This window comes from Embiotoca jacksoni, unplaced genomic scaffold, assembly GCF_022577435.1.
Source record: "Embiotoca jacksoni isolate LCO1_2020_lvr unplaced genomic scaffold, fEmbJac1.0.p SCAF_4, whole genome shotgun sequence".
Taxonomy (NCBI): domain Eukaryota; kingdom Metazoa; phylum Chordata; class Actinopteri; family Embiotocidae; genus Embiotoca; species Embiotoca jacksoni.
Genome location: NW_027185392.1, coordinates 24,583,549 through 24,609,241, shown reverse-complemented (window position 1 = coordinate 24,609,241; position 25,693 = coordinate 24,583,549). Strand labels below are relative to the sequence as shown.

At 46.4% G+C, this 25,693-nt stretch overlaps 2 protein-coding genes across 4 annotated transcripts; both read right to left on the bottom strand.

Moving 5' to 3' along the window:
* Positions 1-305: 305 nt before the first annotated feature.
* On the bottom strand, positions 306-8,349 carry cct4 (chaperonin containing TCP1, subunit 4 (delta)). The gene is made up of 13 exons (XM_069167196.1): positions 8,053-8,349; positions 6,774-6,826; positions 6,598-6,687; positions 6,403-6,511; positions 5,529-5,793; positions 5,217-5,349; positions 3,678-3,817; positions 2,494-2,590; positions 2,217-2,327; positions 1,986-2,116; positions 1,180-1,414; positions 893-1,006; positions 306-466 (listed from the first exon to the last, which is right to left on the bottom strand). The coding sequence occupies exons 1-13, from the start codon at positions 8,168-8,170 to the stop codon at positions 452-454; spliced, it is 1,611 nt and encodes a 536-aa protein (XP_069023297.1). The 5' UTR covers positions 8,171-8,349; the 3' UTR covers positions 306-451.
* Positions 8,350-10,092: 1,743 nt separating this feature from the next.
* On the bottom strand, positions 10,093-20,861 carry pus10 (pseudouridine synthase 10). Of its 3 annotated transcripts, none has more exons than XM_069167434.1 (18): positions 20,748-20,861; positions 18,763-18,896; positions 18,349-18,588; positions 18,122-18,208; positions 17,502-17,536; positions 17,297-17,411; positions 17,054-17,115; positions 16,417-16,462; positions 15,748-15,812; positions 15,583-15,668; positions 15,371-15,496; positions 14,450-14,506; positions 14,293-14,369; positions 14,019-14,074; positions 13,781-13,898; positions 11,822-11,964; positions 10,542-10,641; positions 10,093-10,471 (listed from the first exon to the last, which is right to left on the bottom strand). In XM_069167434.1, the coding sequence occupies exons 2-18, from the start codon at positions 18,886-18,888 to the stop codon at positions 10,421-10,423; spliced, it is 1,590 nt and encodes a 529-aa protein (XP_069023535.1). In that variant the 5' UTR covers positions 18,889-18,896; positions 20,748-20,861; the 3' UTR covers positions 10,093-10,420. The 3 variants fall into 3 exon arrangements, with proteins under 3 accessions (XP_069023535.1, XP_069023532.1, XP_069023536.1); XM_069167431.1 differs by having other exon boundaries at positions 11,826-11,964; XM_069167435.1 differs by lacking the exon at positions 18,122-18,208 and having other exon boundaries at positions 11,826-11,964.
* Between the last annotated feature and the right edge of the window lie 4,832 nt (positions 20,862-25,693).

Sequence of the window (25,693 nt, the reverse complement as noted above, 5' to 3'; positions counted from 1 at the left end):
TTCAGACAAATGGATGTGTAATGCTATAATGATTACTGCCTTGTTTACAAATTCATTGTTCAACAAAGCATAAATAAAAGAACTATAAACTAAGTCAATGGCCTGGAAGCTATGAAAATGTGAGGAATCACTTTTCAATTAAAGGAAAATTTATACAAAAAATATTTTTTATTTAAACAAAAAAATACTAATGTAAAAAAAAAACCTGAAACATGATGAGCCAGACTATTAATCACCTTTTAAAGGGCCACTACGCAGCAGTTTAATTTATTGAAGGGCGATTAAAAAGAAATCACAGGCAACAGTTGGAGTGTCAACAAAAAAAACAAGCCTTCTGCTCTTTTTATTAAATTATGCAATGTAACAACTACAGTGGAAATCTGAACAGACAAAGTCAACAGAGTCCTCCGATGCCTCGAGCCGGCGTTGTGACAGAACTCACTGGACAAACTTATCGCGTGTTCACCTGGAACAAGACAAAACAGTTTTTAGATGGTGCAGTTAGATTTGGCAAAAAACAAAATGTACAACCCCGTTTCCAAAAAAGACACCGGACAAAGGACGGCGTGTAAAATGTAAATAAAAACAGAATGCAATGAGTTACAAATCCCATAAACTCATTTAATTTCAAACAGACCAAAGACAACATATCAAATGTTGAAATGTATTGTTTTATAAAAAATATATGCTGATTTTGAATTTGAAACAATGAAATTTCTCCATTTCAACGTCTTGTATGTTGTCTTTGGTGTGTTTATATATGATCATTGCATTCCCTTCGTATTTACATTTTACACAACGTCCCAACCTTTCTGGAAACCGGTTCGTACCACAGACTCTCTGCTGTTGAGAATAACTTGTGTTAAAAACGGTTCGGGACGTTGAGTCTCACCACGTCGTCGATCTTCAGGATGCTGCGGACCGTCTCCGTGGCCAGAGTCACGGCGCTGATGGACACCAGCAACGGCTGCACCACCAGCTCCTCCAGGATGTTGGATATTCCTCCCTGACACACACACACACACACACACACACACACACACACACACACACACACACACACACACACACACACACACACACAGTGTCAACAGCAACACAAGGGTATTGCTTCATGAGTGTGTAGTAATGATATTTATCGTTGGCTTTATCTTCTTTTCTTTTGAAGAGTGGGCTGACCTTGCGGACGTTAATGCCGGCCATCTTGTCTCCCTGTGCGTGTCTGTTGCGTAGCTCCGTCACCGTGGAGATGGGGTTCAGCCCGGCGTTCTCGGCGAGCGTGGAGGGGATGACCTCCAGGGCGTCGGCGTACGCCCGGACGCAGTAGGCCTCCATGCCGCCGAGGGTGCGCGAGTACTCGGCCAGGCGCACGGCCAGCTCGATTTCTGGAGCGCCGCCGCCGGCTATCAGAGCTCTGAGAGACGGTGGACATTCATATGAAAATCAAGACAAATCAGTCATCAGATACCAAAATGCAGGAATCATAACTCGTATTCCTCTGAAGACGGTTCGTCTGTTCCATCTTCCTTCCTCATCTGGTCGTGTTTCCTTCATTTCTGTTCTTCTATCAGGTAAACGTCGTTATAAACAGATTCTTGTTTTGTCCGTTGTGTGTTTATTGTTGTTGTTTCCTACTTTGTGCTGCAGACACATTAAAACCATGAATCCTGTTTATTGTGGAACTGTTTCACATACTGTGTGTGCAGCAGGAGGAGGAAGTGTTTCTGTGACAAACTGAAAGACGGCGGTGGTCGACGGTGATGTCGTGAAGTGTTTTACGAGGTTACACATGGGTGTTTTATTTTGAAAAGTTTCCCAGAATTGTATTTTGTTTTCTCGACACATCCTGTCCGGCCGATCTGCTCCGTTCAGATCTCCGAAGCATCGACGGAGAGGCAGAAGCGGTGGAAAATTGTCCTGCGTGTCATGACGAGAACGGTCAGAACCGGTGAGTTCCTTTGTGCCGCGCCGGGCGGACGACTCACCTCTTCTTCACCAGGCAGCGGATCACACAGAGCGCGTCGTGGATGGAGCGCTCCGCCTCCTCGATCACCAGCTTGTTGGAGCCTCGGACCACGATGCTCACCGTCTTCCCCGGGCTGCTGCAGCCGGTGATCTGCGACCAGCGACAACACAAGTTTACCACAAGCAGGAAGTCGTTTCATCACGTGACCTTCGGGCGCCTCGGCATCGCCTCTAAATGGTCCGGGACGTACCTTGATGAGTCTGCCGGAGCCGTCCAGGCTGACCTCCTCGGCCAGCTCCGCCGAGCCGAGCATTTCTGGGGTGAAGTGGTCGATGTGGGCGATGGGCTTGGTGCCGATGGTCTGGAGGACAGCACAGGATGCATGTTACAGATACACGGCAGATATCTACAGGTATCACAACGATTCATTCATTGGTTCACTGTTCTGTCCTGATCAGAGGAGCTGGCGTAGTCAGGTGGTGTTTCGTCTACAACACGTTATCTCCGGATGATGTGATGAAGCTCACCTTGCAGATGAACTCGATGTCCTCCCTCTCGATTTCCTTCACCACCATGATCTTCATCTTGTTCAGGAAGTGCAGGGCCAGGTCGCTCAGAGCATCTCTGAGACAAACACACGGTTACCGTTCGTATCACGGAGAAATGTTCTGACTGTGTGCACGCAAACTCACCGAGGGATTCATGACACGTGCACCCCGGCTAGTTTAGCAATCATGTTACCATGGCTGCTGTTACCGAGGCTGGTGTTACTGTTACCATGGCCGCTGTTACCGAGGCCGGTGTTACTGTTACCATGGCTGCTGTTACCGAGGCTGGTGTTACTGTTACCATGGCTGCTGTTACCGAGGCCGGTGTTACTGTTACCATGGCTGCTGTTACCGAGGCCGGTGTTACTGTTACCATGGCCGCTGTTACCGAGGCCGGTGTTACTGTTACCATGGCTGCTGTTACCGAGGCCGGTGTTACTGTTACCATGGCCGCTGTTACCGAGGCCGGTGTTACTGTTACCATGGCCGCTGTTACCGAGGCCGGTGTTACTGTTACCATGGCTGCTGTTACCGAGGCCGGTGTTACTGTTACCATGGCCGCTGTTACCGAGGCCGGTGTTACTGTTACCATGGCTGCTGTTACCGAGGCCGGTGTTACTGTTACCATGGCCGCTGTTACCGAGGCCGGTGTTACTGTTACCATGGCTGCTGTTACCGAGGCCGGTGTTACTGTTACCATGGCCGCTGTTACCGAGGCCGGTGTTACTGTTACCATGGCTGCTGTTACCGAGGCCGGTGTTACTGTTACCATGGCCGCTGTTACCGAGGCCGGTGTTACTGTTACCATGGCCGCTGTTACCGAGGCCGGTGTTACTGTTACCATGGCTGCTGTTACCGAGGCCGGTGTTACTGTTACCATGGCTGCTGTTACCGAGGCCGGTGTTACTGTTACCATGGCCGCTGTTACCGAGGCCGGTGTTACTGTTACCATGGCCACTGTTACCGAGGCCGGTGTTACTGTTACCATGGCCGCTGTTACCGAGGCCGGTGTTACTGTTAGCATGGCTGCTGTTACCGAGGCCGGCGTTACCGTTACTGAGACGACGATAAAAATTCAGGAAAGAAACTATGGAGAAATCCCAGATGTGCGTGAGGCCCGTTGGTTCTGTGTTCTCCAGCGCTGCTCAGCTGCGTCTGCCTACCTGAGGATGGACTTCTGGATGAGCAGCACGTTGCAGCCGGCTTTCTTGATCTGCTTCACCAAGTTGAGGATGTAGGCGCGCTCCTCCCGCAGCACGCGGTCCATCTGAGCGTAGTCCGACACCACGATCTGGTTGTCCATCTAACGGCAGAAAACACAGGCGGTCAGGAGAGGCAGGAAAACACCGGAGCTCCACAGATCTTAAAAGAGGCTCTTTAAAAAGAACCTTCGGCATTTCTTACTTGGGGAACTGGAAACATGACAACTTGGGTAAATGACTACTTAAATGTAAAAAGAAGAAGTCGAAGCCTTTCTGGTGGCACCTATTTTGGTGCAGTAAAGATGATAGATGATAATGTGCTGGTCTTTTCAAAAGTGGACCCTAACTACCATTATTTCATTGTTGGTTGTTTGTCTTATCGTCTAAGGGAATGATTTAAATGGAATTTTGATCATAAATTAAGAAAATAAGAATACATTCAAGTATATTTCTAAGGTTTAGTTTAAAATATTAAATTATTCACATAATGAGTAGAAATAATGCTGTTGAGAAGACATGTAGTCAAGTTAGCAGGCTAACCTGCTAGCCCTGGCCCCTCCTGTAATACCACTCAGTACCAGAAGTCACAGCAGAGGACCGCGTGTCCTCAGTCTCACGACAGGACGGAGACGCAGAGCAACTTCTCGGTATGATGAAATTCAAACCAATAGTCAACATCTTTCCAGGAGAGCTCGCAGCGACTTAAAGGATGAAGTTTGAAGCTGAAGTCACGTTTCCACCAGACTGATGAGGTCGCTGCCGTCCCACCAGATATCAGTTTGATGTGATGTTGCATCATAAACTGATATTGAAAATCACCAAAACATAATAATTATCTTCTGCGTTCCCTCAACAGGTTCAACATACGTGATGGTTGTATGAACGTCAACCTGTACATGTGTGTAACGGTACTACTGATGTCAAACAAAACTACCTTTCGAAATTCACTCTGAACTATTTGATTTTTCTTTGAATATCCACATCTGACAGTTTCACCTGAAAGCAGCGTTTCTTCTCCTGATGTTATTGAATGTGGCTGTCAGGCAGCTTTTAGGCACTTTACCGCCACCTTCTGACAGGAGTAATGCATTACAACCAGGCACCAGTAAAAACAGAGGAAACAAAGAAGGAAAGTCGCATGTACTAATCGATTTTGGAGAGTAAAACGAATATTTGAAATTCGTGCCCGATCCCTAAACTAAAACTAAACTCCTGAGCTCTCCTTTCTTTATTCCCTCTTCAGCCAGACAACACGTCAGTAGACTGATCCGAGGTCAGGTTGTTGTCGGGTAGATTAGAGCTTTGGTTCCCTTTAGTTTGTGGTTCTGCTGTTTACCTGAAGTCACTATTTAAATAGACCTTTCAGACGGGCAGTGAATGTGTTTTTGGGAACAGAGAGGAGGATCAATCCGATAAGAAGAGCGTGTAGAAAAGCTGCATGAGCTCACTGTTAAAACTCTAAAGCAGGAAAAGATGTTTGTTATTCATCAGGTGACTCACGTCAGTTTTGGGAGGAGACAGGCAGAACTGGATGAGGCCAATTTTGGCCTTCTCCACACGGGTCACACCGGTACTGGCCACCCTCTGGTTCAGCACCAGGCCTTCCACCAGCTCACAGTCATCAATGGTCCCCCTGAACACACACACACACACACACACACACACACACACACACACAGACAGACACACACACACACACACACACAGACAGACAGACAGACAGACAGACAGACAGACAGACAGACAGACAGACGTGTAACTACGACTGGGAGAAACCCTAAACGACATCACTGAACACGGAGGAAAACTCACCCGTGCTTCTTGATGATCTTGATGTCCTGCAGGTCGACGCTGGTCGCCGTGGCCGGATCGATGACTCTCATGACGGCGTCCACGCTCATGGGCGCCAGCAGGCTGGAGTACTGCGACACCACCTTGGAGCACAGAGACGTGGTGGCGCTGTTGAGCAGCGTCTCGCGGTCGCTCAGCTGCACCGGCCGGCTCATGGCCGTCAGCACCTCCACTCCCTTCTCCACGGCCTTCTGGAAGGACTCGGAGATGGTGGTGGGGTGGATACCTGATACCGGTTACCGGGGGGACGACACGCAAACATTTCACCCAAACAACCCACAACAAACCAGCCATCTGCAGAAAGATACTGAACATGATCTGGAGGAAACCTTTTTCACTTTTGTATCATTTACATTGAAAGTTTCTGTCTGCTGTGGAAAACATTACCCCCCCCCCTTGTCCCCCCCTCCTCCCTCCCTACTACTACTACTATTATTATTATTATTATTATTATTTAGGGTCTCAGGTGGAGGAGAGCTCCCCTGTAACACCAACCACGGCCTGCTGATCATACAAACATATTAAATGGTGCTTTGTGAGATTGCGTCATGTTCAGAGACCCAATGATTGATCCGACTGTTTCTCTGAGTTTATACGTCCACTCAGCGACGTGCCGCTCTGACCTGTCAGCACCTCTCAGCCAACATTTGCATCTTCTCATTTTCAACACGCCCACCTTCCTCTCCACTTTTCTACTTTTCTAGTGTGCGACTGCACATCACAACCTGCAGCTACTTCTAAACACGGAGGTTCCCACCAATCACCAGAATCCTTATTTCCTTCTACTTGCATCCATTGAATGTGTTTTGGTGTTTGTGTCCCTGCAGCTCGTTACCTTTCTGCAGCAGTTTGGAGCAGGCATCGAGCAGAGCGCCGGCGATCACCACCACGGAGGTGGTCCCGTCCCCGGCCTCGATGTCCTGGGCCTTGGACAGCTCCACCAGCTGAAACACACCAAACCCACCCGGATCACTCCACGCCGCGTTTGCAGTAATAAGGCACATCCCGACAGGAGTCACGAGGGTCGTACCATTTTGGCAGCAGGGTGGAGAACCTGCATCTGCTTCAGGATGGTGGCCCCGTCGTTGGTGATGGTGACGTCGCCTTTCTCATCCTGGATCTGACAACAGAGAGCAGGCGATGCTCGGACGCACGTTTACAACCGAGCTGCGAGAACGTGGCCCGAAACTAAATCTGTCTACTCACCATCTTGTCCATGCCCTTCGGTCCCAGACTTGTTCTGATGGCATCGGCCACGGCTGTCCAAAAAACAGGGTTTTAAATAAGGCAAATTATGGGTCAGGTGACAACACTCAACTTCACCAGCATTAAACATTTCTCAGTTTTGGGGTCGAAGCTCACAAATATTTATTCTAGTTTTTCTTTCTCTTGGTATGTACAGCAAATGTTTTACGTCTGTTTCTGTTTAATATGTTTTATATCTGTTTTATATCTGTTTCTGTTTTATATCTATTTGTCTGTTTTTGCACAGAGAACAAGTTACAACCAGTCAAATACAGTGAACAAAGCAAAATTCACAAGCAGGGAAATCTAGTTATTATATATACACATACATATATATGTATATATATATATATATAATAATAATATATATAAATATATATAGACATATATATATATCTAATTATATATATATTATTATATATATATAATAATAATATATATTATATATATATAATAATATATATATTATATATATATAATATATATTATAATAATATATATAATAATATATATATTATTATATATTATTATTATATATAATAATATATATATTATTATTATATATAATAATATATATATATAATAATATATATAATTATATATATATATATATTATATATATAATAATAATATATATAATAATAATATATTATTATATATATTATTATTATATATATTATTATAATATATATATAATAATATATATATAGTGCATCAGTGTGTGGCACCCCTCTGATATTATGTTGAGTCATGAGCATCTTGCCAACAGAGAACAGTTTTTAGTGTTTTTAATGAATTTAGTTGTTTAATATTAAATTAATATCCATCTCCTGAGAACACCTTGTCCAGATGTGGAGTACCCTCCGGTCGGTCGTGCTCACGGTGCGGGGATGTGTGCCGAATAGAACCGGCCTGGTCCTGAACCGGCCTCACGTGTCGGTTCCGTCCCCCCCGAGGAGAGGATGCTCACCGGACACTTTACCGGAGCAGGGTTCGGACCGGAGCAGGGTTCGGACCGGACCGGACCGGAGCAGGGTTCGGACCGGAGCAGGGTTCGGACCGGACCGGACCGGAGCAGGGTTCGGACCGGACCGGACCGGAGCAGGGTTCGGACCGGACCGGAGGATGCTGCTACGCGGAAGGCTACAATGACGGAGTCCGGTCCGGCGCGACAACCGACCGCAGACCGGGAGATTTGGGGGGTTCGTGTTCCGAACAGCTCGTCCGTATTGGACCGTACCTTTGGCAGCGGAGATGTTGCTGTAGCGGATCTGGGCCGGCTTGTCGCGGTCCACATACGCCCCTCCTTTGTTTTTGCCGCCGCTGAAGGCTCTCGGTGCCGCCATCATTTCGGGCATCACGACCTAATAATCGGTGGAAAATGTGACGCAGGGTCTTCAGAGCAGAACCGACTCAGTCCTGGAGCCGAAACGCAGCGGTTCGGACCTGGATGGACTCAGATTGAGGTGTCGCCGCAAGCCGTCGATCAGAACCTTCTGGAGCACAGGGTGGAGAAGGGGAGGAAAGACCCGCCCGGCGCTGAGAGATGACGTAGCCAAGACGATCGGAGGGGGCGGTTACGTTTCTCGAAAGCCAAAGTTCCCGGATGTACCGGTTTGATCTCTTCAACGGCAGAACCTTCCTTCTCTCCTTCTCCCCTTCTCCCTTCTCCCCTTCTCCCCTTCTCTCCTTCTCTCCTTCTCTCCTTCTCCCCTTCTCTCCTCCTCCCCTCCTCCCCTTCTCCCCTTCTCTCCTTCTCCCCTTCTCTCCTTCTCTCCTTCTCCCCTTCTCTCCTCCTCCCCTCCTCCCCTTCTCTCCTTCTCTCCTTCTTCCCTTCTCTCCTTCTTCCCTTCTCTCCTTCTCCCCTTCTCTCCTTCTCTCCTTCTCCCCTTCTCTCCTTCTCCTTCTCCCCTTCTCTCCTTCTCCCCTCCTCCCCTTCTCTCCTTCTCCCCTTCTCCCCTTCTCTCCTTCTTCCCTTCTCTCCTCCTCCCCTTCTCTCCTTCTCTCCTTCTTCCCTTCTCTCCTTCTTCCCTTCTCTCCTTCTCCCCTTCTCTCCTTCTCTCCTTCTCCCCTTCTCCCCTTCTCCCCTTCTCCCCTCCTCCCCTTCTCTCCTTCTCCCCTTCTCCCCTTCTCTCCTTCTCTCCTTCCCTTCTCCCCTCCTCCCCTCCTCCCCTTCTCCCCTTCTCTCCTTCTCCCCTTCTCTCCTTCTCTCCTTCTCCCCTTCTCTCCTCCTCCCCTCCTCCCCTTCTCTCCTTCTCTCCTTCTTCCCTTCTCTCCTTCTTCCCTCCTCCCCTCCTCCCCTTCTCTCCTCCTCCCCTTCTCCCCTTCTCTCCTTCTCTCCTTCTCTCCTCCTCCCCTCCTCCCCTTCTCTCCTCCTCCCCTCCTCCCCTTCTCCCCTTCTCTCCTTCTCCTCCTCCCCTCCTCCCCTCCTCTCCTTCTCTCCTTCTCTCCTCCTCCCCTTCTCCCCTTCTCCCCTTCTCTCCTTCTCTCCTTCTCCTCCTCCCCTCCTCCCCTCCTCCCCTCCTCTCCTTCTCTCCTTCTCTCCTCCTCCCCTTCTCCCCTCCTCCCCTCCTCTCCTTCTCTCCTTCTCTCCTTCTCTCCTCCTCCCCTCCTCCCCTTCTCTCCTTCTCCCCTCCTCTCCTTCTCCCCTTCTCCCCTTCTCCCCTCCTTCCCTTCTCCCCTCCTCCCCTCCTCCCCTTCTCTCCTTCTCCCCTTCTCTCCTTCTCTCCTTCTCTTCTCCCCTTCTCTCCTCCCCTTCTTCCCTTCTCCCCTTCTTCCCTTCTCTCCTTCTCTCCTTCTTCCCTCCTCCCCTCCTCCCCTTCTCTCCTCCTCCCCTTCTCCCCTTCTCTCCTTCTCTCCTTCTCTCCTTCTCTCCTCCTCCCCTCCTCCCCTTCTCTCCTTCTCCCCTCCTCCCCTTCTCCCCTTCTCTCCTTCTCCTCCTCCCCTCCTCCCCTCCTCCCCTCCTCTCCTTCTCTCCTTCTCTCCTCCTCCCCTTCTCCCCTTCTCCCCTTCTCTCCTTCTCTCCTTCCCTTCTCCCCTCCTCTCCTTCTTCCCTTCTCTCCTCCTCCCCTTCTCTCCTCCTCCCCTCCTCCCCTCCTCTCCTCCTCTCCTCCTCTCCTTCTCCTCCTCCCCTCCTCCCCCTGTTAAATAAAAGAACTGTCAGATGTGTTGATTTAGAATTTCTCCAGCCTCATATTTCTCCAGTTGTGAATGAATACAACCTGGTTGAAGGTTTTCTGTAAAGCGAAGGCTGAACTGAATGTATGAAACACTGGAAAGACAAACTTTATACTTGTTTTTATTTTTATTGTGGACAAACACAACACATCTGTACATATGTGTACAGAACAATAAGAGGGTGGACTTTTATGTTTCATCCCAGCCGGAGATAAAGATCTAAGAATAGATATTTTTCACCCATCTGACCAAACATAAAAAAGAAAGGTGCTACTTTCATTGTTAAACTGTCACAACAGAAGGAGGTGCCATGGTCGATCTGTAACATGATCTGGATGTGTTTGTCTGGTCTTCAGTCGGGGATCCTTCCAGCAGTTCACCTTCACCTCCTCCAGGAGTCTTTCCGTCCGGTCGGTTGAAGCTGAGGCTCCTCAGGGCGACGGGCCCTCCGGGATGGAGGGAGGCCAGTCCAGCTCCACCGACTGAAACAGAGGCGAGAGTTAAGATCACCCCGAGGAGGTGAAGGACCTTCGCTCACCCGCCGTCTCCCACCTCCACGTCCAGCTCCAGGATGTCCGTGTCCGTCTGCAGCAGCTGACACAGGTTCGGTTTCGTGCGGCCAAAGTCTCCGTGGACGAACTCTTTGATGTAACTGTTGGCTCAGCAATAAGGAACTTATTTCATCATCTCAGACTTCAACAGCATTTCACTTAAAATGACTTTAACCTGTTTTCACTCCATTTTCAGAGTGTTGTAAAAACATGCAGCAAAACCAGCCTGTTGTCTGATAATCCTGCGTTAACGAGGTGGTTAGGTTAGGTTAGGTTAGGTAGGTTAGGTAGGTAGGTAAGGTAGGTAGGTAGGTTAGGTAGGTAGGTAGGTTAGGTAGGTAGGTAGGTTAGGTACATAGTTAGGTTAGGTAGGTAGGTTAGGTTAGGTTAGGTAGGTTAGGTTAGGTAGGTAGGTTAGGTAGGTAGGTTAGGTTAGGTAGGTAGGTAGGTTAGGTAGGTAGGTTAGGTTAGGTAGGTAGGTTAGGTAGGTAGGTTAGGTAGGTAGGTAGGTTAGGTTAGGTAGGTTAGGTTAGGTAGGTAGGTTAGGTAGGTAGGTTAGGTTAGGTAGGTAGGTAGGTTAGGTAGGTAGGTTAGGTAGGTAGGTTAGGTAGGTAGGTAGGTTAGGTTAGGTAGGTAGGTAGGTAGGTTAGGTAGGTAGGTAGGTGGTTAGGTAGGTTAGGTAGGTAGGTAGGTTAGGTATGTAGGTAGGTAGGTAGGTTAGGTATGTAGGTTAGGTTAGGTAGGTAGGTATGTAGGTTAGGTACGTAGGTAGGTAGGTTAGGTAGGTAGGTAGGTTAGGTTAGGTAGGTAGGTAGGTTAGGTTAGGTAGGTTAGGTACGTAGGTAGGTTAGGTAGGTTAGGTTAGGTAGGTAGGTAAGGTTAGGTTAGGTAGGTAGGTTAGGTTTGGTAGGTAGGTAGGTAGGTTAGGTTAGGTTAGGTAGGTAGGTAGGTTAGGTAGGTAGGTAGGTTAGGTAGGTAGGTTAGGTCAGGTAGGTAAGGTTAGGTTGGGTAGGTAGGTAGGTTAGGTAGGTAGGTAGGTAGGTTAGGTTAGGTAGGTAGGTTAGGTAGGTAGGTAGGTAAGATAGGTAGGTAGGTTAGGTAGATATGTAGGTAGGTAGGTTAGGTTAGGTAGGTAGGTGGTTAGGTATGTAGGTATGTAGGTAGGTATGTAGGTTAGGTTAGGTACGTAGGTAGATAGGTAGGTTAGGTAGGTAGGTTAGGTTAGGTTAGGTTAGGTAGGTAGGTTAGGTTTCATGGGTTGTAGATCTACAGAGCGGATACGTGCCAGCCTGCGTCTTCAGACTCAGGTAGAAGTGATGCGGGTCCAGGAAGCGGGCGTTCATGCTGTGGATGACTCGCTGTCGCACGGCCAGAGCCCGGCGGTGCAGCACCCTCAGAGGGGTCTTCTGGTCCAGGGTCAGGTCCTGATCAGACAGAGAGGCGTCAGACAGACAGACGGGTCAGACAGACAGGGGTCAGACAGACGGGTCAGACAGACGGGTCAGACAGACGTCAGACCGCCACTCTCTAAACTCAATCACCGTTCACAGGATTGTTTTCAGAGGAAAAATCAGTTAAACACGTAACGAAGATTTTACATTCAGAAAGCAAACACATTAGAAAACGAGCTGCCTTTCTTTCTGCCCGTTTAAAAGTCACTATTACTAATAATCATGTAGTGAAAATGTTTGATTGGTGAATGTCTACTTCATTAGTCTGTGCGTATAAAATTTATTGCCATTTAATTCTAATTTTAGGTCTCCTTTTTGACAAATGTCCAAATAGAAGAGATGAAAATGAACATTCCTCTGTTGATTAAATTAATTATGAAAATTAAAATAAAATTCAGTGTGCAAATTGGAGGCACAAAAAAATCTCGGTGTTGGTGCTGGTGATGGTGTTGGTGCTGGTGATGGTGTTGGTGACGGTAGTGGTGTTGGTGCTGGTGTTGTGTTGTGATGGTGTTGGTGTTGGTAGTGGTGTTGGTGCTGGTGTTGGTGATGGTGATGGTGCTGGTGTTGGTGTTGGTGCTGGTGATGGTGCTGGTGTTGGTGTTGGTGCTGGTGATGGTGCTGGTGAGGGTGTTGATGATGGTGCTGGTGAGGGTGTTGATGATGGTGATGGTGTTGGTGCTGGTGTTGGTGCTGGTGCTGGTGCTGGTGGTGGTGCTGGTAGTGGTGCTGGTGCTGGTGTTGGTGCTGGTGCTGGTGATGGTGTTGGTGCTGGTGTTGGTGCTGGTGCTGGTGTTGGTGCTGGTGCTGGTGATGGTGCTGGTGTTGGTGTTGGTGCTGGTGATGGTGCTGGTGAGGGTGTTGATGATGGTGCTGGTGAGGGTGTTGATGATGGTGCTGGTGAGGGTGTTGATGATGGTGATGGTGAGGGTGTTGATAATGGTGATGGTGAGGGTGTTGATGATGGTGATGGTGAGGGTGTTGATGATGGTGATGGTGATGGTGTTGGTGCTGGTGTTGGTGATGGTGCTGGTGATGGTGCTGGTAGTGGTGCTGGTAGTGGTGCTGGTGCTGGTGTTGGTGCTGGTGTTGGTGCTGGTGATGGTGTTGGTGTTGGTGCTGGTGTTGGTGCTGGTGCTGGTGTTGGTGCTGGTGTTGGTGCTGGTGCTGGTGATGGTGCTGGTGGTGGTGCTGGTAGTGGTGCTGGTGCTGGTGTTGGTGCTGGTGCTGGTGATGGTGTTGGTGCTGGTGTTGGTGCTGGTGCTGGTGTTGGTGCTGGTGATGGTGCTGGTGTTGGTGTTGGTGCTGGTGATGGTGCTGGTGAGGGTGTTGATGATGGTGCTGGTGAGGGTGTTGATGATGGTGTTGGTGAGGGTGTTGATGATGGTGATGGTGAGGGTGTTGATGATGGTGATGGTGATGGTGTTGGTGCTGGTGTTGGTGATGGTGCTGGTGATGGTGCTGGTAGTGGTGCTGGTGTTGGTGATGGTGCTGGTGATGGTGCTGGTAGTGGTGCTGGTAGTGGTGCTGGTGCTGGTGCTGGTGTTGGTGCTGGTGCTGGTGTTGGTGTTGGTGCTGGTGTTGGTGTTGGTGCTGGTGATGGTGTTGGTGCTGGTGCTGGTGTTGGTGCTGGTGTTGGTGCTGGTGCTGGTGCTGGTGTTGGTGCTGGTGCTGGTGCTGGTGTTGGTGTTGGTGCTGGTGTTGGTGTTGGTGCTGGTGATGGTGTTGGTGCTGGTGCTGGTGTTGGTGCTGGTGTTGGTGCTGGTGCTGGTGCTGGTGTTGCAGTGACCTTGACGTCATCAATGAAAGCGATGTCTTCTCTCTGGATAGATTTGTGGGTCCAGACGAGCGCCGTGTACGACTTGGTCTTGTCCTCTTCGCCCTCCTTCATCCGACTCATCGCTTCTCTGCAGTTCAGAACCGACCAACAGAAGACGTTCACCGCTTCATCAGCTTCGATATTAATTCGCTGCTGAAGATTGAATTGTGAAGGTGCAGTTTTGGTTTCGTGTAATTTCTGGTCTGACCTGGTGACAATCTGCAGGTCTCGCACTCTGATTTTGTCCGAAGACGTGTTGATGGTCTACGAACAAAACCAAAGCACGGTGAGTAGCTGGAGAACACGAGAACACACTTAATGAGGAAATAAAGACTGAAGCACAAACATACTGAAATGAAAAGCACCACAAACTAAATGGGAAAAGCTTTTCTTCATCTGCAGATGAGCTGCAGCTCTAATAACTACGATAATGTCACCGTCCTAAAGAACATGTGAATGACGTGTCCCGGAGGACCAGACACCTCTTGGAGCTGCTTCATCTCCTCTTTGCTGAATCTGGATCTGTGAGGATTCAGCAGCTCCATCGCGAACGGACGTCCTGCCGGATGAAACCAAAAGCACGAGTCAAGACTTCGCTTTCACACCCGAGGGGACAACATCCGCTTTAAAAACTCTCACCGGTCCCGAGAGTTCGGACGTCGACGTCCTCTCTGCCGGACGAGGAGAAATTAAATCCTGCAACGCCAAACAAAGCGATTATCATTTGACTGTTGTGTTTTTCATGTCACAGTTTTTCAGCTCAAAAACTAAACTACTCACGTCGTCATTTCAAAACCTAAAAATAACTGGAGCGACAGCAAAGGTGCTCATTTAAATCTGAAATTACAATCACAGCCTCGCGGTTTCTATCGATCTGTCCAAACCCAAATAGATATTGGGGTAACAGTGACGTTGACCTATGACCTTCGCCCCCTAAAATAAAATTAGTTCATCCTTGGTATAAAGTGAATGTTTTGGCAAAGTTTGACCAAATTCACTTCAGGTGTTCTTCAGATATCGTGTTCATGAGAACGGGACGGACGGACGGACAACCCGATTCGGAGCAGGAAGTGACCATATTTGGACGAGCTGGGGGAGGAGCCAGCGGTGGATCTGACCGATCTGATCGGAAACCTGAGGATACTACGTCCCGCCCACCGATAGCTGTAACCTGACTGCACCACAGGCCTGTCAATCAAACAGACACGCCCCCAAAAACAGGTCTTCTTGAATCTTCTTTTCTAATGAATGAGGGATTATTTTCAGATGGACCTCCAGAAAACTAATAAGAAGGAGTGACTTTAGCTAACAACACCGAGATAACTGATGGACACATTTTATTCACTTTGGATTTGATGAGAGAAGTTGAATGGGAGTCTATGGAGCCGGAGGCTTTTTGGAGCCGACCTCTAGTGGCACTCGCTGGTATTGCAGCTGAAGACACTTCTGGATCAGAACCATTTTACAGACCTGAAGCTACGAACTCTTTTAGAAACAGACTGAGGTTCTGTGGTTCTGACATTACACCTGCTGAGGACGTGACTTCAGCTGTGGACTCACCGTCGGCTCTGAAGGTCGTCAGGATGGGAGCTGCGATCAGCTCCTCCACCGAGGACTCCATCCGTCTCTCCCCATCGATGACCCAGGGCGTCTGCGGCAGGCTGCGGCAGAACTTGTTGTATCTCCCTAAACACCAGGAAGGAAAACGTTGTCGGCTCGTTTTGTTTTTAGACAACAAAGTGTTGAACGACGTTCTCCGTGTCCCACATCACCTGCTACGAAGACGGACACGTGGAGACACTGGACGTCCTGACGGCTGCAGCCGCTGGTCGTCTGCGCTGGAGGACACGCGTAGTGTCTTAGAGAAGAAAAAAATATATAAATATATAATTTCAGAAAGCAGAAAATATCAAGAAGTTCCATTTAAAGTTGCTCACTTCAAAAACGTAGCATCAGAGATCTTCTCCAGAGCTTTGACGACGGCCATGCGGGTGAAGACGGACTGCAGGGAGGAGACAGGTTCAGTACGCCATGACCTCACCTCCATCCCTCAGCCCCCCCCCCCCCCCCCCAAAAAAAAAACAACATCTTTGGAAAACCTGCATTGTGTCTTTTATTCACTAATAAATTGTGAGTGAATTTAAATATCAGTATTAAAGCCAATAAGGAAATTTCCAAATCAATTTAAACTTTTCATTTAATCAGACTGTTTTCTGTAACTCAACATGATTTTATGACACACATCCCACTGATTATGACAGCAGCCCTCAAATCAATATACAAGATAAAAACAAACACATCACTTTATTTATATTTATTTGTTTCAGGCTGAAAAACAAGAAGCTGTTTATATTTTCTGTTGCATAGATTTTCTTTGTAGAACAATGTTTACCTGTTAAATTAACATGATCACATAAAATGTTGTTTTTAATGTGAGATTTTTAACGGATGAATCACCAACGTCTCTGAGTCGACTGACGACTTCAACACAAACCGGTTCAGACACTTTTCTTTAGAACAAATGCCACAAAACATAAATTTCTCTGCGGTGAACTCATCCTGATCCTTGTGTTTACTTTGAAAAGTAAAAGTCTGAACGTCCTCACCTGTTTGTTCTTGGTGGGTTTGAAGCAGTCGGGACATGTGGCTGCTCTGGAGGACGGACAGGAAACAGGAAGCAGGAAACAGGAAGCAGAGCAGCATTTAAACAGCAGGGACTTTGATTAAGTCATTCGGTACATAATATGTAGTTTCTTCGTGTTCTAGTTCTATTAAATGACCCATTTGATGAAGTCGGGTCTCTTTTGGTCCTTTTTGGTCGCTCTGAGCACCCGTACCGTAAACAGTAAAGTATAGTAAACATTACATACGTTACATAAGAGTCTACTGACGCGGCTGATTGTTTTCCAGTTGTTAGTCGTAACCCATGTGTTGCCATGGAAACGGCGATTGCACTAACAAAACGTTTTATATTTTGAGTGAGTTGCTCCACAACATGAACACATTTAGATTACATGTTTTATTTAGTTGTAACTTGTTGTATGATGTTGTATAATTTTACACTGGAGGATGTTCAGTGCCAGTAATGATGTTAAAACATCCTCGGCTGTAATATTAATATTAATTTATATAATTAAAGGCCTCTGAAGCAGAGTCGTGACTTTGGCTCATTTAAATTAAAGTGACTTGATGTTCTTCTTTAGTGTGAAATGTGTGATTTTTCCGGCCTTGAACAGGACTCACAGGAAGTGGCAGTCGGTGTCCGTCTCTGAGTGGGTGAACTCCACGCCGACCTCGAACACACTCTGAAAAAAATTAATAAAAACGCCACAAAGTCGATGTAATCTTACTTGTTTTAATTGTCTCAAAAAGAAATAAATGGGCTCTTCATCAATTTTCCATCTATTAACAAAAAGTTTCAATAAAATAGTAAATTCTTCTCTAAATGAACTGGATTTGTCAGATTTCCGGTTGGATGCTTCCTACCTTGGTTACCACGGCAACGCCCCCCAGCTCCTTGGCCAGCAGGCCCTGCATGACCCACTTAAAGGCCTCCTTCACCTGGACGACGTCGTCCTTATCCAGCACCAAGCCCTTCTCTCTGAGACAGGAAAATAAAAACAGAGAGATAAAAACGAGGCGTTGCGTCTGCAGCGGCGTTCAACAGGAAGGACGAAGACGATTCTTGTACCTCACTTCCTTCTTCACGTGGAGCCAACAGGAGTGCTGCAGGACGTCAACAAGAAGCATTCACAAACAGTCGGGAGGAAGTAAAGAGGAAAAAATACGAACAACACTTTGATAAAAAACTGCAACGAAAAGGTTTGTCAGGTAAATTTGTCTTTAAAATGGACTTAAGTATCGACAGTAAAATAAATTAATGCAAAAAGCACAAATATTATTCTATGATTATTACTCGTATAAAAGTTTAAGCTACATTTTAGTAACATAGTTCAGAGACGGAGATAGTTATTTATATAAAACTTGAACGAATGATTATTGTCATTATGGAGTCATCTGCGGATTAATTTCCTCAATCAGGTGATCAGTTGAATGTAAAAAATGAGAAATCCGTCACAATTAACCAGAACCAGAACCAGAACCAGAACCAATCAACAGCCCACACCTCAAAAATATCCACAACAGGTTAAAAGTTAAACAGATTTTCATCATGAAAACCATAAAATGATTTTTATAGTGTTTATAGTGATGATATAATCAGCTGTTCAGGTAAATCTTCTAAAATGTGAAGACTGCTGCTTTTCTGTTTATTCTGATGAATATTTAAATCACAGTTGATGACAGACGAACCTCCCGGACGCACAGCTGAGCAGGAAGAGACACGGACAGAACCACCGAGTCAAACTCAAACATTTCTGCTTTCACATCCTCGGAGATCTGAGAACACACAAACAACACATCTCAACATCGAGCTGACACACACACACACACACACACACACACACACACACACAAAGACACACACACACACACACACACACACACACACACACACAAAGACACACACAAAGACACACCTTCACGGCCTGGACCGGGCCACACAGTTCCTCCAGGACTCCCAAACACACCACGCACACCGGCCGGTCCTCGTCCTCCGGCTCCAGTTTGACTCTTTTGCTGGGTGGCTCTTCAGATGCTTCTGATACTGATGCATCATGGGACTTGTTGTTTTCGTCTTTGGGGTCTACAGCTGCTGAGTCTGGACATTTGTTGTCTTCTGTGTCCACAATGAAAGCCTGAAGTTCCTTCAGTGTTTTCTGTGTAAGAAGTAAGACGATGAATCAAACATTAATTCTCCTTCTATTTATTATGAACTATTTATTTGTATGTTTTCCGGAGAAGCTCACAAAAAAAAACAATAAACAAAAATAAAAGAAACAGAAAGATAAGCATTCCTCATGCCAGAGGTTGTGAGTGTCTGTGAATCCTACCTGTTGTGGTTGTCGGTAAGCAGCTTGAACGCTGACGCAGCAGAATCGGAGCACACAGCGGGCGCAGCAGCCGGCCGACAGCAGCTTCCTGATGATGGGTTTATCTTTGTCCTTCAGCAGCAGCATGACGGCAGCTGCAGCAGGACACACCGGGACACCGGGACACCGGGACACACCACCTCAGCTTCTAGCTTCTCGTATACGAGCATTGAAAACAGTTTGTCTCCTTTAAATTGTTTATTAGTCAACAATGCTGTAAATACGCTTTTTTTCTAAATTGTAAAATGTGTCTGCTTCAACTCCATATGAAATGTACATAAAAACAGAAGGCAATGATTTGCAAATCACATAAACCCATATTTAATTTCAAATAAACCAAAGACAACGTATTAATGTTGAAACTGAGACATTTTATTGTTTTTTAAAAATATCTTCTCATTGTGAATCTGATGTCAGCAACACGTCTCTATAAAGTTGTTCCAGGATCATGTTCACCACTGAGCTGCATCACCTCTTCTTTTAACAACACTCTGGAAACGTTGGGGAACTGAGGAGACCAGTTTCTGGAGTTTTGAAAGTGAAATGTGGTCCCATGAGTCTCTCAGCAGTGAAGATGGGGAGAGGTTCACCACTCTGAAAGACTGTGTTGGAAAATAGTTCAACAATCTAAGAATAATGTTCCTCAACGTAAAACTACAAAGAATTAGTGGATTTCATCGTCTACGGTTCATAATATAATTAAAAGATTCAGAGAATCTGGAGAAATCTCTGAACACAAGGGACAAGGCTGGAAACCAATATTGGATGGTGGTGATCTTCGGGCCCTCAGGCAGCACTGCATTAAAAACACACTATTCTGGAGTGGAAATCACTGCATGGGCTCAGGAACACTTGTGAAAACCTATATTGGATGGGGGTGATCTTTAAAGAGGTTAGGGAGAGGGACCATCCAGCTCAGTTCTAAAGCCAGCATCTGTGATGGTACAGGGATGCATTAGTGCACATGGCATGGGTAGCTTGAACATCTGGAAGGAAGCATTAATGCTGAATGATATATTCAGGTTTTGGAGCAACATATGCTGCCATCCAGACAACGTCTCTTTCAGGGAAGGTCTTGTTTATTTCAGCAGAACAACGTCCAACCACATTCTGCACGTATTCCAACAGCATGGTTCTCTAGTAGAAGAGTCCGCTGATAAACTGGCCTCCTGCTGTCCAGACCTGTCAATCATTGGAAACATCTGGAGCATCAGGACATGAACAATACAACAAAGGAGACCCTGAACTGTTGAGCAGCTGAAATCCTCTATCAGGCAACAATGGGACCACATTTCACTTTCTAAACTCCAGAAACTGTTCTCCTCAGTTCCCCAACGTTTCCAGAGTGTTGTTAAAAGAAGAGTTGATGCAGCTCAGTGGTGAACATGATCCTGGAACAACTTTATAGAGACGTGTTGCTGCATCAGATTCACAATGAGCAGATATTTAAATAAAAGAAGAGTTTCAACATTTGATATTTTGTCTTCGGTCAATCTGCAATAAAACACGAGTTCATGTGATGTTGAAATCATTGCATTCAGCTTGTATTTACATCGGACAGTTTTGTAGAAGTGGGTGGTATTATGGAGCATCTGGGTTTATGATCCCTCATTAATATGATAATTAGTGTAAATAACAGCTGATCTGCTCCACGGAGACAACATGATGTTTGTTTGTTGTGATGTTCAGATGTCAGTCACAGACATCACGTGTCTTTCACCAGTCTGTGCTATTCTTAAAAACACAAAGAAACACTTTAAACCAGTCAAAGGACCGTGTTTGCTCTTCTTTTACTTCCGGACGTATTTCCTGTTGATTCCCGGTTTGTTGATGTTTGTCGCACCGACCGCTGTAAGCTAACGCACGAGACTATGAGCGAACCGAGCTTCACACTTCCTTGTTTGAAGCCGCGCAGTGAACACGAGGACACGCGGACACGGAGCTACCTGATCCACAGCAGGCTCACTCGAGAAGGACATGGACATAAAGCAGACCGTGTTCAGCTTTCAGTTGGCGTTTTCATCCATGCGGGCTGTTGGTTCTTCTTCTGGTTTAAAGGGGGATCGGAACCAGCTGTGCGGGTGCGCAGCGCCCCCTGCTGGGGCGGAGGGGGATCCATCACGCTCATCTGAATCACGACACGACCTTCACAGTTGAAGAAAGCACATTGATAATATTTGCTCTCTGTGGAATTCATATTGAAACACATTTATTCTGGAACTGCCCCTATACTGTCATATTTTGGAAATACTGAACCCATTATTATTTATTGTAACAGGTTGTTGTTGTTTTTTACTGTACAAGCATGTAACTACTTTTTTTAATGATGTCAGCGAGCCAGAGCAGAAGCAGTACAACATCATACATCTTTTGATAATATTGACCAAATTCCATATTCACAAAAGTAAATTTATCCAGCAGAAAACCACATTTAAAATATTATATATGAAATGTCAGAATTTATACAAACCATCCAACGCTCGACCCAAAAGCCCTAAATACTCGTAATATACGTGAACTTTTGTCTGAACTGCTGAACTTGTTTATCACTTATTTTTTGTGTTTAAAAAAAAAAGTCACTGTTATTTTTTGTCATTTCTTCATTGTATTTACCCCGAGCAGATATTACCGTTAATACATTTATACTCTGTATGTATATTTCCACATGTATTGTTATATTTGCACCGAGACATGCAATAACGTTTTTTTTAAAGTAAAATAAAAGAAGATCTGAATCAGTGTGAATATGTCGTATTCATGGGGATTCAAGTTTTCCGTAGAGAAACCCGAGCAGTGATGTTTAGGAGAAAGAGGAGCTGGTGCTCAGACGAAGACGTTTTCAGGGAAAAGGATGGAACAAGTGAAAGTGTTTCGATTCTTAGGTGAGACGAGTTGTGATAAATTAACAGTGAGCGGCCAACAGATCTGTTATTAAAACCATATGTATATATCTTTGGATTATGGTTGTTCTGTAAACGGATCAGCAGCAAGAAGCTGGAGGAGGTGCAACCTCGAGATCTGACATTTTTAAAACAACTCTCCAGGCGGAGGTGAATGAAGTGATGCAAAGACCTCCTGGAGAGAAACGCCACGCTGGTAGTTTCTCTCACCGTCAGCTGATTAATACATGGTGGAAAAAAACTCAAGAGTCCTATATTCTTATTCTTCAAACATTTCATTACTAAACTTTAGATTACTCTCATGAATTTCCACATTTTTATCTGGGAACAGAGAAGGCCGATGAGACGGATTAAACTTCAGTGTCTTCTGTTCAATTAAAATAATGGTTTTGTCCATAAATATCAATAAAGTGTGTTTCAGGTGTCAAATCTCAGGTGTCACGCTGACGCTTCGGAAAATGTTCCACTCTCATGTGAAGCACATATCAGTTGTTATATTGGTAAAAAGATGAAATGTATATCAGTAATAACTAATAAAACATGTTTTTGTTTGTCCGCGAGATCTCATAAATGTCTTGAGGGAATTTCTTCAAACTCGTGAGTTAAATTCAGTGAACTGATTAAATTCAGTGAACTGATTAAATTCGGGGAACGCCTGCAGAGGTTTTTTTTTATTTTTTATTAATTTGTCATATTCATCAGTCACGTCACAATATTTCCCATCATTATCTAACAGGATCAAATTCGATGAGACAACATACCTGAGGAACTGAAGGGGAGCGAGACCACATCTCACATTCAGGACAGATACTGAAGAATCCTCTCAGAGCTACTAACTAAAATAAAGAAATAAAAACCTCTCAGGAAACTTCTCTGATCAGCTGTGATGGAGGAAAGGACAGAAACCTGATCTCAGGGAGGGGGTGTGGTCCACCCCGTTGCTAGGTGACACGTCCTTTTAACAGATGTGATTGGTTGATCCAAAATATTCCCTCTTGGTGATAAAGGGACAGAACGGACAGCGACCTCCGGTGGAGATCAAGTGAACTGCGTGTTAAAGCGTGTGTGTGATGAGTGCTGATGAAGGTTGAACAGACTCCAGTCATTTCTACACTCCAACATCTTCATCACTTTCATGTGTTGTTGTGTTGGTGGGAGAAGAGACGTCTCTGATGAGACCACAAACATCCTGCAGACCATCTGGACACTTTCATCAAGTCATTCAGAGTTTGAACAACATTTCTCTGACTTCGTATCATTTTCTCTCTATAAGAAACTCTTCATCCTCTTGAAGTCTTCCTCTCTGATCCGGACAGTTCACCTCCTGCAGCTCTCTGAAGGCTGGAGATGTTTTTATCTTTATGAGGATCTACTTTTAACTTTGAGGGGAAATTCTGAGAAAACATCACACATTTCACGAGTAGGAGGAACTTTTAGTCCGAGGACCGTTTGTGAAAGCCGGTTTCACTGCGTGACCATGTTGGTCTGGTCGTCCTCCGTAGAGAACCGCGTGCAGTTGTTCCCGACTGGGCGTCGACCTCCGGTTCATTTGAACCAATCAGCATGAGCAGAACCTGCGACTCTCTTTCACCGCTGCATACCGACCGGGTCCAAACAGGTGTTTTTCCCTGAGAACAGAATATTTTGATCATTGTTTGTGTTGAACACCAGCAGCTTGACGAGCGTTTATTCTGCGCCGAACGCTTAACAATTTTTTTCCCAGTCAATGACAGTTGGAAAAATATGTTAACGCTGCGATCGTCACCTTCACCAGCCGTCCAATCACAGAGAAGCAGGGGCGGGACCAACGCGGTTAACTCCCGACGCTGGTCTCTGATTGGTCGGCCGTGTTACCGGATACAGTCGGAGCAGACGGGCGTCGTGACAACCAGCTGGTGATTTCACTTTTTGTTCTTAAATCTGCCTTCAAAAGACAAAACAGCAGCAACTTCACTGGAGATCATCACGAGGTCGTTTTCTGAAATAAAGAGTCAAAACAGCGGAAACCCTGAAATGTATTTCTTTTAATTTAATTCAAAATAAATACTACCACGGCAATGCAAGTCCACTATTGGGTTCTTGCCCTAACGTTTTGGTAAGAAAACAAACAAGCAAATGATCCCAAAAAAACAAAAGAAAAAAACAAAATAAACTTCAGTTAATGCATCCATCATCATCATCATCATCATCATCATCATGCTTCAGCGACTTTCAAGAGGTGCCTTTTTTTAACGACATAGAAGGTAGAACTGCCTCGAATGAGAAACATAAATAAAACACGAAGGTAGAAAAAGAGGAGGAGCGGCTGATGAGGGGGAACAACCTGATGGAACCGGGAGGAACGAGTGGAACAGCAGCCACGGTCCCACGTCTAGAGCTCCTCTCAGAGGGGGGGACGGAAACTACAGTTACACTCATGTCCTCAGAGACGGCAGGAGGTGACCGTTTTCAGGGACCACGGTGATGTAAGGGGGGCGGGGGTGGGGGGCTCATGGGAACAACCAGGAGGTGGAGGGGTCCAGTCTCTGACGAAGGGTTATCGTTTCGCTTTCTCATTTTAATGTCGTTCTTAAACGCAGTTGTTGAGTTTGTGTTTATGTAGATGTTCGGTCTCTATTCTCAACGAGCTTTAAGGTTCAGTTACTCAGAACAAAAACAACAAAAACTCATCTTTACATTTTTTTGTCTGTAAAGACCAAAAAAGAAAGAAAGAAAAAGGCATTGCATATCTACATGAAGAAGTTTTGGGGTTTCTGGCAGTCCTCCGTCTTCATACATGAGTGTCTCACGGCTCAGATTTTTATTGTGATCGCTGACATGATTCGGGATTCATCGTTACTCTCGCTTCGTATTTAAAAACGTGTGTGTGAGTGACAGGATGAAGGTCTGCAGCTGGAAGCCTCGTCCTCCTAACGTCGGCGTGATGAGCTGTGATGTCGCGTGTCGGTGTGTTTGGATGTTTCAGACGGAGAACATCGACGTGTCTGCTGTCGGCCTCCGCAAACATCTCACTAAACGTTCCATATGTTTCAGAGTTAAAAACGTGGCTATCCCCCCGGTTCGGACTGGATTGACAGGCTACTTGTCAATCAGTGTTTCCAGATTTGGGCGTTTGAACTGAACATGACGTCGTCCATTCACGGCTAACCCCGTTTCACACAAGTCCAAATAGTTCTGACACCAATCAGAGGCCCGGGGTCGGTCGGGGTCGGTCGGAGGCCCGGGGTCGGTCGGGGTCGGTCGGGGTCAGTCGGAGGCCCGGGGTCGGTCGAGGTCGGTCGGGGTCAGTCGGAGGCCCGGGGTCGGTCGAGGTCGGTCGGGGTCAGTCGGAGGTCACCGGAGGTGTGCCGACTTACTTTAGTTCGTTTACTGAACTTGTGTAAAGATGCTGAAGACGTCTGATGTCCGTGAAGCAGAAGTGAACGTGACCTAAAGGGACGTTGTGAATGTTGGCGGTCCTCCGTCGGACCCCCTGGGGGCACCGATCGCCGCTCATCGACGGAACCGATCGATAATCAGTAACCGCAGCAACCGCGCTATGTTGTCATTTGGGTAAAATACCAGCTCCCACCGGGGACGCTCACAAAAAACATCCAACATTCAGCGTCCTCGTTCAACGACGACGGAGACACCAACGTCCAGTTCTATAAAACAAACATTCCTCCAGGTGGAAAAGTAGAAACTACGGGACAGATGAATTTAGCGTGAACGAGTTTTGGTAGTTTTTCTGATTTGCGTCAGCAGCAGCTGATCGGAGACATGAAGACGAACCGACCGGCTTCATCACAAACATCTCCAAAACATCCAGGAGGAAACTCCTGCTGTCCTGTCCTGGTCTGAGATCTGTCTTCAGGTTGGTGGCAGTTTGCAGCCGTCACACCTGCTAGTTCAGAGGGCTTATTTCAGTTTCACGCATTTTAGGGGAATAAATATGTAAAAGATTCAATATGAAAGCTTCATGTAAACGTCCTGCTCAAGTCTGAGAGTTGTGA

What these genes read in the sequence shown, in the direction of transcription:
- cct4 (XM_069167196.1), bottom strand. Translation starts at nt 8,170, where the DNA reads ATGCCCGAAATGATGGCGGCACCGAGAGCCTTCAGCGGCGGCAAAAAC. An exon ending in ACATCGAGTTCATCTGCAAG is followed by an intron (nt 2,328 to 2,493) that starts GTGAGCTTCATC and finishes GCTGTCCTCCAG; the next exon opens with ACCATCGGCACCAAGCCCAT. An exon ending in CGCTGCCTGGTGAAGAAGAG is followed by an intron (nt 1,415 to 1,985) that starts GTGAGTCGTCCG and finishes ACCGTCTCTCAG; the next exon opens with AGCTCTGATAGCCGGCGGCG.
- pus10 (XM_069167431.1), bottom strand. Translation starts at nt 18,888, where the DNA reads ATGCTGCTGCTGAAGGACAAAGATAAACCCATCATCAGGAAGCTGCTG. An exon ending in CTTACCGACAACCACAACAG is followed by an intron (nt 18,589 to 18,762) that starts GTAGGATTCACA and finishes CTTCTTACACAG; the next exon opens with AAAACACTGAAGGAACTTCA. An exon ending in CACGTGAAGAAGGAAGTGAG is followed by an intron (nt 17,412 to 17,501) that starts GTACAAGAATCG and finishes TTCCTGTCTCAG; the next exon opens with AGAGAAGGGCTTGGTGCTGG.